Below are 13,240 nucleotides of genomic sequence, written 5' to 3'. Positions count from 1 at the left end.
TTATGGAATAGTAAGCTAAATTTCAATATTTGATCTTCATGAAATCATCAGTACATGAATAACCAATTAATACCCAGTGGCTTTCCTCTCATATACCCTTTTTCACAAGCAAAACTTCCTCCCTTTATTTTGGATTAATTTTGTGTTATTACCTTCAGAATCCCATCTACAATATTAAAAATTTTGTATTTGTATGTTACTTCATTTCACAGCAAACTGCAAAAAATATTTTTTCTTAATCTCTTTTTTATAACAAAGTTTTACCTATTCAAGTCTAATTCTGTTCTTTTTTCAAGGATTACAGTATGACATAACTCTGCAGTGTAATTGGCATTCTGTAGTGTCCTTTGGTGATTTTTTCTCATCTGTTTGCACATGTTCTTGTGGCTTGAAAACTGTCTTCTATTCATTTAAAACATGTCACTACTAAATTTTATGCTAATTTTATTATTCTCCCCTTTTTGCTGAATTCCTGCTCAATTAATTCTTTGATTTTTCTCCTCTTCACTGTTTACTCTATTCTTTTGGAGAAATTAATACTTTTTACCTGTCAGTGTGCTTAAGTATTATTCTAGAAAAATGGGCAAGTGCCACGATATCTACATTTCCTAGGCTTTCACGTAGGCATACCAGGCTTTTCAGCTATGAGCACTGGAGTTCTGTACCTTGCACTCTTTGCTTCTTGAACTTCTGATAACTTTCATTGGTGAATCCTTTTATTCCTGAAATTCTAAATAGTACTTAATTTTGTACACTGGAGAACCCTTCCCCACCTTGTCTTCTGTGTGTGCATGTTCATAGGGTAATTCCTGAAGCCTGTTCTCAGGCAAGCAATTCATTGAAAATTAAGGATCATTTTATAGGCTAAAAATTGTAAGAACTGGCCTTACTTACATATGGAATGAAAGTGTCATTCTGGCTTTAGTTTTATTTTTGCCATTTCACTGATATCCATATCCAGGGACTTAGGTATGACTGCATTTTATGTCCTTAGCTCTTAGGGTCACGTGTGTTGTACCTGTTTGCTATTGTTTTTAAAATGTGTGTCTGTTACTGCATTTAGGGACCCCAAGGCAAGCCTGGCCTTCCTGGCCTTCCTGGTGCTGATGGGCCTCCTGTAAGTAAAGAAATATTTAATCCTTTGAATGTTTAACTTCTTTTACTAAGTGACAAATACTTCTGGATACCTGTGTTACAGAAACAAAATGGAGGGGAAAAGCAAGGGTAGTCCTAGCTGGCAACAGCATTATAAAATCCGTCTAAAATCCCTATATCATTTGAGCTGTTAAAACGAAGATAATTGCATTTTTGAAGCAGCTGCTAAAAACATCTGTGGGCTTTTAAAATGTGGGCCCAGATGTTGAAATGTCTCTGCAACATCTTCAGGGACGTGTAAATAACTACTAACACACAAAGGGCCAAATACTGTTCTACTGTATCCTACCATGTGAGTCCAGCAGAGCAAATCACCTGTAAAAATGTTCACCACTTGTTCTCTGAGGAAACATGGAACAGACTACATCTTTCTCAGCTTCCTGGCTTAAGGGGCATATTATGTGCTTAAGGTGCTTCTTGCATTGTCTAGACTGGGACATACCTAAGCCAAACTTTGTGATTGCCAAGAAATTCAGCTTTACTGTGATGCTGCAGTTGCTCATGTGAACAGAGTGTAACCACTTGAGCAGCATATCTTAGGCATTCGGCTTAAATGGAATCCCTGGCTGTAATGGCATGCCCATACACTTGTTTTCTTGCAGCAAAAACATACTTTTTTTATACTATGAAGAGCCTTTAGACAATGTTATTTCTGAGACCTTGACTATCATCCCCATGCAATTGTCCCTTACAATTTTTCTTTTAGGTGAAATCTGCATTTCTTAAACCTGACTTTTTGCAAGGTTTAACAAGGTCGCTGCAAATATATTGCAAATACAGAACTGTTCCCAGGGCTCTCACAGTCTATCTAGCCTTTTACCTGCCAAAGTACCAATTTAGTGGAGAAGGTTAAGTGTGCAATGATTGTCCACCTGAGTGTCTGTATCTTGAATCATTGTCTAAACATTTGAATGTTTCCCCTTATCCTTTCCTGTATGCTGGAACCAATGTTAATTTCCAAACACAAGCATTATTTGTCATCTGCATCTTGTTAAACCTTCAAAGCAGGGGATGAATGCTGTAAGAGATAAGAGGTGTCAGCACGGGTCTGTACCTGACACAGACCCCTGCTGTTTTGTGGTGATCCCAGTCAGCAGCCAAATACTCACTGGCCCACTCCTCCCGCAGCAGAGGAGGGCACAGAATCACAAGGGAAAAAGCAAGAAAATTCCTGGGCTGAGATAACAGCAGCTTAATAAGTGGAACAAAGCTATGCACACAAGCAAAGTAAATTAAATAAATTGATTCACTACTGCCAATCTGCAGGCAGATGGCCAGCCACTTGCTGGGAAGTTGGTCATGAGTGTCCTCCCTCTTCTTCCTTTCCCTGAGCTTTTATTACAGAGTATGACATCATATGGTATGGAATATTTCCCTGGTCAGTTTGGAACAGTGTCCCAGCTGTGTCTCCTCACAGCTCCGTGCCCTCCCGCAGCAGAGTCACAATTATCTGTTAGTCTTCAGTTTCATTGAATTGCCTTTAAATTTTGCAATCTAAGTGCAAATTTTGTAAGAAAGGAAATCAGTGGATTGGCTAATGTCTTGAGTGCTGTAGTATTAATGTCAGTAATATAAAGTGAAGTCTAAAATGTAAATTTATTCTGTTTAAAAAGCAAGTCACCATTTAGAACAAAGACATAGAACATTGAAACTAAATCAGACTTCTATTGAATATTTTGATAAATTCTGTAATTTAAAAAAGATTTTTAGGAATGTCTTCATGCGACAAAATAAATTCCCCATGTTTCAAAATCAAAGGTGAGAGTCTCTTACATTAAAAGCCTCTTACTGCTGAAATATTAATTAAACAGAAGGACTGGTCAGCATATTCCTGAAAATATTGACATGAATGTAGCTATTGTCCAGTTTTTCCTTTGTTATGTAAATTTTATTGGTATTGAAAATAAAACCTTTTCTCAAAAGTTTGTGTGTCTATTCAAATACAAAAGAAATGTGATTAATGACCTGAAATTAAATGTTTAAATAACTGTGTTTTTATTATAAAATGTCCCTCCTTAAAAATTACTGCTTTTCAAATCAGATACATTTCTCTTAAAACAGGGTCACCCTGGCAAAGAGGGTCAGTCTGGAGATAAAGGTGCATTGGTGAGTTTTTAAACTTTTCCATTATTTGCATAGATTTCAAGAAAAACTTTTCATAGTTTTTCATCTTTATGACACATTTGTCACATTTGTTGCTTACAAGAACTATTTAAGAAGACAATAGACAACCCATGACACATTCAAAGCATCTTTTTACAGAAAAACATATATATTAAAAATACTAAAGATTGTAAATAATATAAAGATTATTCTTTTAAAGTAAACCTCATCTTGGAGTTTGCGGGGTGGGAACAAAACATTGCACACACTTCATACAAACAACTTGCAGATATTTTGAGTTTTCAATTCTGTTGTATGAGGTACTTACAAACATTCTTCAGAACTTGCTTTTTTTGAAGGTATAAAACTACATGCAGAGACCGTGCATTTTCTAGGTCATCTTCAACTCAGTGTCAGTGTAAAGTATTGTTTTCAATCTTATGAAGCCCTGGAAGGGTGTTGGAGCTCCATAAAATGTTCTGCTTACTCATTATTGGCCCTTATTTATCCAGAATAGCACCCTTTATAGTACCTGAATTCAGTTTCAGTTTTCAGAGGCAATACTAAAACGTTGTATCCTGGAAGACAGGATGAGTGAATTTATAGGACATTTCAGAAAGTACAGCACCACTGACATCACTATATTATATTTGTCCAAAGTGTTGTTATCTGTAAAAGACGTGTAAATTTTATCCTGATTTCTTAAGAAGATAAAGCTTACACACAGCATTTATCTTTTGAAAGTCCAGGCATGTTGCCATCTGCCAGTTCTTATGTCTTTTGGATTTACTGATCCATTTCAGCCAAATTTGATAAAAGTTCAGTTTCTCAGAGATGTTAACAGTCCAAAGGTTTTGTGAAAAGACCCATAGGAGAGAGGAAAAAGACCCTATCAGTGTCCCCATTAGTAACAGATTGTGTTATCTGTCATTCTCGGACATGGGGGAATCAGCAGAGCAGCTCAGAGGTATCGTGTTTCCAGGCTTCCTGGCTTCCACCCTTCACAGAACTCAGTTTCTCTAGGCCCTGCCATCAGATTGCGTAGATCCAAGTTGAACATCAGTAAAATACTCAGCAAAATGTAACTAAAATAATCCAGGCACCAGTTAGCATTGGTAGCACCATGAGCCTTTTAGCTTCCAGACTTGGAATGTCATTTTTGTTCTTTTTTTTTTAAGGCCGTGATTTTTTGTTATTCCCATTATTTTGGTCTCTATTTTTGACTTGTGTCATCATAATTAGCTGATAAATTTTCTCCAATAAAACACCACTGGTTTCTAAATGGCATATTTATTTTTCTGATTGTTTGTTCCTTTTTACAATTTCCATTGTTTCAGATAATTTGTATTATGGATAGATGGTTCCCAAATATACAATTCAAATCCAAGTTCACAATTAGTTCACAATTCTATTAATAGTTTATAGTGACATTGAATGGTGCTTTTTAATGCCTTAACTTTTCTTAGTGGCAGGCAGCCCAGTGTTATTTTGCTGTCTCATACATTATACTGAAAGAATAAGGATTAGATTCTGAAGAGAACTGCTTGCTCACCAAAAACTGTACAAACAAATGTTCTTTGCTTCAATGTATTTTAGGGGCCTCCAGGTCCTCAGGGTCCAATTGGATATCCAGGTCCTCGTGGTGTAAAGGTGAGATTTAATTATTATGTTCCTCCTCTCACACCTTTTGAATATATGCATGTGGGTAATTATTTATATTCTTCCTTTAGGGTGCTGATGGTGTACGTGGACTCAAGGGATCCAAAGGTGAAAAGGTAAATCTGACTGCAGTTAATTCTTTTCCCTTTTTACACTGCAGCCTCTTCTGTCTCCTCCACTGCAGTGTGCTTTATCTCACAGCAGTGAGTTTATTTTTTCCTTTCCCTAAAGGCATACCAAGCCCAGTGCCTAAATCAGTGACCTTCATGGTTATTTACACTGGTACAAAGTGAATATAAAACCTTCAGTTATTAGAATGATTTTCAATCCTCTTTGCACCAGTGTAGGTAAATTCTCTCTAAAGTGGCCTTAAGTAGAGAATTAGACATCCCCTCCCTTATTAGTAGATACTGTAGGGGATATTGAGAGGCTTGTGCATCAGAGAGATTTGTGGCAAAGACAATACTGTTTTTATCTGTTTTGATAGAGCCATGAAATAGCTCTGTATTTTTTATATACATTGGGCAATGACATTCTAGGCTCAAGGTATTTTGTCCCAGATCTTTGGCTTTGCTGAAGTGATGGACAGCCCCAGTCAGATCTATGTATATGAATGTGAAGAAAGCTCTTCTTTCCCCTGATACCATTAATTCTGTGTGTAGAGCTCTTCCTAGAGCAAACACCAACCACTGCGGTCTGGGCTGACTCCTGATGGTCTGCGGTGGCTGAAACCGCAGCCAGTGTCGGTTTAAAGTCACTCTTCCTTCAGCACTCAAACTAAAACACACACAACAGACTCCATCAGTCATACCTCCTCCTGAACACACAGGCAAATCCCCTCTTGTGGCTCTGCTGGCTAATATATATCTATATATAGATAGATACATGATCTACAGATATTTATAGATATTTCTAAAGCAGAAGACTGTCTTGCCAAAAAGCCTGGATTCAGAACTTGGCTCAGATTGCAAGAGCTGCTGTACAGTTTCAAGCCTTCCTAAACCACAATTTGTCTAGGCTGCATGCTCATTTTAGAGTTGCTCATTAAATCTAAGCTGAAAAAGAGTGTGTTTAACATCCATGGAGACTGGACTGTCCAAAACCCCAGATTTTTCTTGTGCCTTATTGGATGATTAATATCCTGCTTGGACAAAATACAGGACTTGTATATAAATATGTTTCATGGATGTGTGTATATATATCTGTGTATATCAACAAATACTGATTAGCACAATGTCCACAATACTTCTGTGTTTCTAAAATTGATCTCACAGTTGCAGTAAGACAGTGAATTCTACCAAATACCTCCAAAGGTCACACAAATCTATATCATCCTTTGTTCTCTTGGAGTTTTAGATGCATGTTCACAGGCCTTTTTTTACTGAAATTATCCAGCTGCCATTGCATGGGGGAGAGAAGTGCAAGAGAATAAATAACCTTATCATTCAGGGAAGCCCCCATAGATCTGGAATGGTCCAGGGATATTAGAGGAGGCCTATCTCTGTACTGACCAGTAAATGTGACTAGAACTCTTTAGGTATTATATTTTTTGTTACCAGCAAAGAATTTTGTTATTCAGCTCTCTCCTTGTACACAGAATAAAATCAGCCTCTTGTAGATCTCAATAGCAGGAAGCTCACTGTGAAAGCTGAAGAAGAGTTTCAGCTCATTTGGCAGCCATTTGATCAGTAGCTGGCACAGGGTCAGTCCTTGCTAAGGGTTCTCATGTAATTATTACTGGCCATATTACTGGCCAGAACCGAGCAACTTTTACAACTGAAGCTTTTTTGATGTATTCTTCACACTGCCTTTTTCATTTCTTTCTAAATATTAAGAAAAGCTACCTTTAAATTTAAAATTATGCTATATAAGATGATCACATAAAACTTTGTTTCATCGTATAAAAAGCATGGGAAAACTGCTTTTAGACTGGGTTTTAGAATATTTTTTTTCAATGAATTATAGTGTCACCTCTTTTGGTTTTTTTTTTTTTAATTAACACATTTTATTGAAAAACTGTATTTGCTTGTTAGATTTGTTTGGGGTTTATTTTTCTTTTTTTCTTTTTTTTTGTTGTTGGTTGGTTGGGGTTTTTTTGGGGGGGAGGCTTTGTTTTGGCTTGGTTCTCATTTTTTTTTACTTTTGATGCCTCCTTGCCTATTTTGAGTTGTTTACCACTACCAGATCTACTTCTATCACCCTTTCTAGGGTTATTGTTGCATACTCTGTGACTACTTCTAAATTCAAAATGGCTTTAGCCCTGCAGTCCATCTCACTTGGTGATTAGGGAGAAGATAAAATTTTTGTGGGCCTAGGAATAGAAAAAGCATAATCCTCATGTTCTTTTTGAACATGAGGATTAAATACAAAGCTTTCTTGCTTCTTTTTGTTTTGTTTTTTTTTCTTTAGTAATGTCACATGAGCACATTGTCACTCTCTCCTGGTTTTATTGACAGTCCAAATATTTCTCAGATTTGAAGTCAGCAGTATTACTTTAGCATATAAAAAAAATATAATAGCATCATAGCAAAATATTTTACTATGCTATTATTCATCACAAAGACCTTTGCTGCCATGTTACAACTAAGCATCAGGTGAAAATGGAGTCTTTGTTGCTTGGACTTTGGAACTGTAGTTCTGTGATGAGTGACACAGAATCTCTAGGTTGGAAGAGACCTTCAAGATCATCGAGTCCAAGCCATGCCCTAACGCCTCAACTAAACCAGGGCATCAAGTGCCACATCCAATCTTTTTAAAACACATCCAGGGATGGTGACTCCACCACCTCCCTGGGCAGGCCATTCTAGAGCTTTATCACCTTTTTGTAGAAAACTTTTTCCAACCTGTATTTCCCTTGGCGCAGCTTTAGACTGTGTCCTCTGGTTCTGTCAGTGGCTGCCTGGAGAAAGAGACCAACCCCTCCTGACTACCACCGCCTTTCAGGGAGCTGTAGAGAGTGATAAGGTCATCTCTGAGTCTCCTTTTCTCCAGGCTAAACAAACCCAGCTCCCTCAGCAGGGCACACTGCTGGCTCGTGTTCAGCCAGCTGTCGACCAGTACCCCCAGGTCCCTTTCTGCCTGGGCACTGTCCAGCCACACTGTCCCCAGCCTAGGGCATTGCAGGGGGTTATTGGGCCAAAATGCAGGACTTGGCACTTGGACTTATTAAACTTCAGAAAGAGAGAACTAAAAGCTGATCAGTTTATGGTGGAGGAAGACATAAACAACTCTGCTGAACACATCTGGAAATTTCTGCTTGTATCTGAACACATACATGTGTAAATGCAATTTGTCTGAGTATTGTGCTTGTACTTCAGCATGAAGACCAATTTACATGTGTTTCTGCCTTTTTTAGGGTGAAGATGGTTTTCCAGGATTTAAGGGTGACATGGGTCTTAAAGGTGATCGGGTAAGCATTTATTCATAGCCCATATATTCTTAAAAGTTCAAATTTTATTGTTTTGAAAGGACCACTGAAGTGAAAAAATATACTTAAATCAAACATGAAATAAAGGCTAGTATTTTAAAATATTTCTATTCTCTGTGCATGATCAAATTCAATCCAGAGATATGGTTCTTGTGAATCAAAAATGGCACAATCATAAAGAGGAAGAGAATGTCAGTCTTGAATATCCTTTTCACTGGGCTTCTTCCTATGGAATTGTCTTTCCCAGATTCCAAAACCTCCAGTATTTGCCTGAGGAAAAGTTATCTATCTAGGATGAAGATATTTCCATTCCAGCCCAGCATTTTGCACATCTCTGCCAAAATGCTGTTTATTTAGCCCAATGAGCAGTTACTTCTATTCTTAGAAAGTGTTGTGGAGGTTGTAAAAAAGCTTTGCATAAGAGGCTCCTGGTCTGTACCTGTAATCTGTATACATAAATAACTGTGAAGATGGGACCCACATAAGTACTTAGATAAAGAAAATTTTCTTCCTATGGACTGCCAGGGTGCTTTCTCAAAAATTTAGGAAAGGAAAAATAAGAATACAGTTTCCAAAGGCACCTGTCTTCAAGCAAGACAACTAGGCTCTAGCACTCTGAAAGTGATATTCACTGTCTAATTTTTAGATATTTTCATTTATATAGTGGACATAAGTAGTGATATTTTCCTAGTAGGAAACTGGGCAGGGCTTACAGCAACCTGATCTATTTGGAGATGTCCCTGTACACTGCAGGAAGCCTGGATGACATTTAAAGGCTCCTTCCAGCCCAAGCTATTGTCTGATTCTATTCCCTGTTTAATTTACTGAAAATTTATTTTCAAGTAATTGTAGGTAATCTTTCCCATATATGCATGAATATCGTTCCATATTTATAAGGTGATGTATTTTAGGGAGAAATTGGTCAGCCGGGCCCACGAGGAGAAGATGGCCCAGAAGGTCCAAAAGGTCGAGCGGGTCCATCTGGGGACCCAGGTGCTGCTGGTCCTGCTGGGGAAAAGGTCAGTAGCCAGAAGGCAGCATAAACATGCCATTGCCTGATGACATAGCTGGAATCCATAACCTCCATCACTGAAAAACAAGCCTTCAGATCTGCAAAATCTTTTTGTGACACTACTGCAGCAGACCACTGGTGTTCCCATTTGATCAAGGATTGAGAATCCTTATCTTGTAAGTATGCAAAGAGGCATTGTAGTACTCCACCAGTACATGAGGCAACTCCATTCTTATCCCAGATTACACACAGCGCATGCCAGCTGTGGAAAACAGTGCAAATAAAATACCTGGGCACAAAGGAGGATAAAGGTGCTGCTGCAGAGTGAATCCATATTGAGTCATATTACAACAAATGGTGACTTGGAGATTTTTTTTGAATGGAAAACATTTCCTGAGTAGAAATCCAAAATACTGGGTTGGCAAAAGGGAAAGGGGGCGATAAGAGGGAGGACTGGTAAAAGGATGGTGAAAAAAAGCAATCAAGCACAAGGTACAAATCTCTGTAGAATCCTGGCTTCAACAATAACCATTTGAGTCTTGTATAAAGGATGGAAAGGAGGCTGAGAAATGTGTGTGTGGGTACTGTCAGAAAGGAAAGGTGATGTCAGCAGTGGTATATGAATAACTGGAGAAGTATGATAATATAAAATAACATAAAATTATGATTCAAAAATATATATGCTACATATATAAGTGTAAACAATATATCATTTAAGTGAGAAGATGCTGATGAAAATATTTCCTTTTAAATTTTTTTGGTGAACTATAGCTTCAATTCTAGTTCTCTCTTGAAAAAAAGAGGATGGAGGGTGCATAAACCAAATCAAAACAAAACAAACCTTTTTTTTTAAATAGTTGGTATATTTTAAATTCAAATTTTAGTTATTTTTAGTTCTTCTTATTCAAATTGCTTGCTATGAATATAGGCTTTCAACAGTTTCTTCTTCACTGTGACATATTTGGGACTCTCACAGTATACAAGTCAGGAATCTGAAGCCCTAAATATCAGAAGATATTTGAAAAAAATGTTGGTGTTGATAACACTATTAGCTGGCCTTGGAATTTTAGACCCAAGGTTTTCCCTTTTCTAGAAATATTTACAGCTTTTCTTGCTCACTGGAAGGCATGCATCTTCTGTGGATATTCTATGGATATTTCACCAGAATGGAATGAGTCAGGGGGGAATTCTTTGGTGCTGGTCCTGTGATATTTATTTTAGTGCAAAAACTGGAATAGTCATTGTGAACTTGTAGGTTTTCTCACAACATTTGAAAAGTCTGTAAGAGCAGATATAAATGTCTTGTTCCCTTGTCATTCATATGATGTACTTAATGCAAAGGTGCTATTATTGTAAGGAAAATAATGAAATTACTGCAGTAGTTCTTATTCTCTGTGTTCTGATTCCATGATAAGAAAACTCTATTTCCCAAGAAGGTATAAAGCTGGATTTTCTTGGTTCATGAAATCTCAAGTAGGGTGCCAAAAAAATTAGGAACATATCAGAAATGAGCTCATAATAAAAAAAGTCTGTATTCACAGTCACAACATAGGCAACTGGGCTTGCTGACTCAAAAGATCAGGGACAAAACTTTCACTGAATCTGGCAAGAGTTTGATGTGCTGTCATGTTGCAAAACATTTAAATCATTGCAATGCATGTGGCTAGTTTCAGGGTGGCAAATAACAGACAGCATAATAAGTAGTTTCTTAAATGTAAAAATTGTTCTCAATAATGTCTCACCAGACACAGGTGCTTACATGAATGTGATAATACTCAACATATTTATTTATGTGCTATATATTTTACCAATAGACATTTTTAGGAAAATTTCCTTCCCCATGCAATTCTCTCCTTCCTATTTATCTATGGTTAGTGCAGAGTACCATCTGATACTTTACAGTCGTCTTTTCCATTGAGATCTTCTCCAGAATTTGATATTCTAGAACATAGAGAAATTCTTTCCCAGAATTCCCATCTTTCAAAGTCTGAAACTGCTTTCCCTTGCCTTTGAAAGTGGCAAACCATCACTCATCCTCTAGAGGTCTAAAGAGACCAACTCGATGGAGAAGGGTACTGAATTTAATTTCTGGCAATGGTTGATGTCAGTGCTGATCAGTCTTTTCTGAACACAAGTTGGTAATGGTTGTTGACAAATCCATTGTCAGCAGATAATCAGTGGAGTATAATTTATCATAGTCTCAGTTTAGAACTATTCAAGAAAAGAATTGATTCTTCGAATGCCTGTTCATGAAAGTCAGCCATCACGTAGTATAAATTAAAAATAATTTCTTCTCACCTAAACCTATTAACATCCTGATTTTTAGAGAATAATTATTGTTTAATTATCTCAACCACATAGAACTGCACGGCACTTAATGGAATAAAAATCTTTGAGGTATTGGTTTCTCTGGATTCATTCATTGGAGTAGGATTTTCTTTTAAGTTTGGGGCACTAAGCCCACTGGTGATTAATTATAAAAATGAGAAATTGATTTAATTTAATGTTGTATTCCATGGAGTATCGTCACTCTATGTTGTGGAAAAATGATTTTGTATAGAAGCTTGCTGAACCCCAGAGGAGGACACAGTAAAATTTAACACTGCCTTCTCCTTGCAGGGCAAGCTTGGCGTACCTGGATTGCCAGGATATCCAGGAAGACAAGGTCCAAAGGTGAGCTGTAAATGAGCTGTATATTGAGTGTTTTGACACTGGTCACAGTGGCACTTATTTAATTTCTGTGTTTGGGGAAGCAGGGTGTGAATATCAAAGAAAGGGCCATTTTTCTCATTTTCTTTTTTGACAGTAATATTCTGAAGTAAAATCATCTGCAGTGTGACCCCTAGGTCAGGCTCTTTATGGAGCACTACCTTGTAACTCTTCTTACTATAGTACCCTTTAGCATCTTCTCCTGAGCTGCACTATGCCAGCATCAGACTGGCATGCACTAAACAATTGCAAAAGGAAGGAATTGCTGACATTCTTGAAAGAAAATGGGCACTATATTGACTAAATGGATGCTGATAGTGATGGGAATTTTCAGTGTAGTGCAGGGATTCCATTTGTGTGATTATTGCTTCTTCCATGGAATAAACCATATTACTTTGAAACATATCATTTACAATTTTCCTCATGTTTTCCTTTAGTTTCTTTTAAGACAAATATGACAAAACACAATCCTTAGTGAATGTAAGGGCTTGTATTTATCTTTCAGCTGCTTTACATATTTGGATTACAATAGAAAACCACATGGAGGCTTCTGGTTTAAAACATTTTTATGAAACAAATTTCTATCAAGTTCATCCTAACCCATCTTTAGGAAGTGGGCATGTAAAATTAATTTCAGGATCTCTTTTTTGAGAATTAGAAAGAAAAAAGATATATGGAATAAAATCATAGTTCCACAGACATTTCACTGTGTAGAGGAGTCCATTAGGGAGGTATTGTAGCTCCAGCTCTTCTCAAAGAATTCCCATCTAGGTAAATATTAGTAAAAGAATCCCTTACCACTCCTATACATCTGAACAATCAACCTGCAGTAAAATCCTCAGTTCTATTATACCTTTTATTTATTTTTATTTCCAAATTTGAAATTATGGGGGGTTTTGGATGAGATGCAACTTCCTGACTGGCAAAGTGGTTTTCTCACTCTGCCTTGTACTTCAACCCTTTTTAGTCAAGTGAATGGACTGTCTGAAGAATGCATATTCACTGAACATGGGATTAGTGAAAAATATTAAAACTATCCCTAGAAAGTACTCATGTAAACTATTCACCTTGAAAGACACAGGAGTTTTGGCTTCAGTTTCTTGACTAAAAATGTCTGAGATTTTAGTCTCAATGTTCTCCTTTAGAATTGTCTTTTGAAAAATCTAAGATAAGAG

At 37.1% G+C, this 13,240-nt stretch overlaps 1 protein-coding gene across 2 annotated transcripts in view; it reads left to right on the top strand.

Annotated features, from left to right (window-relative positions):
- Nucleotides 1–13,240, top strand: part of COL11A1 (collagen type XI alpha 1 chain) — a 137,590-nt gene that overhangs the window by 65,151 nt on the left and 59,199 nt on the right. For both annotated transcript variants that reach the window (XM_059854410.1, XM_059854409.1), the window contains exons 25-31: nucleotides 1,064–1,117; nucleotides 3,217–3,261; nucleotides 4,855–4,908; nucleotides 4,989–5,033; nucleotides 8,273–8,326; nucleotides 9,256–9,363; nucleotides 11,976–12,029. In XM_059854410.1, the coding sequence (XP_059710393.1) occupies nucleotides 1,064–1,117; nucleotides 3,217–3,261; nucleotides 4,855–4,908; nucleotides 4,989–5,033; nucleotides 8,273–8,326; nucleotides 9,256–9,363; nucleotides 11,976–12,029 (414 nt within the window). The remainder of the gene's footprint in view (nucleotides 1–1,063; nucleotides 1,118–3,216; nucleotides 3,262–4,854; nucleotides 4,909–4,988; nucleotides 5,034–8,272; nucleotides 8,327–9,255; nucleotides 9,364–11,975; nucleotides 12,030–13,240) is intronic.

Source organism: Haemorhous mexicanus, chromosome 9, assembly GCF_027477595.1.
Source record: "Haemorhous mexicanus isolate bHaeMex1 chromosome 9, bHaeMex1.pri, whole genome shotgun sequence".
NCBI lineage: Eukaryota > Metazoa > Chordata > Aves > Passeriformes > Fringillidae > Haemorhous > Haemorhous mexicanus.
Note: the sequence above shows the minus strand (reverse complement) of the source record. Positions and strands in the feature narration are given on the sequence as shown.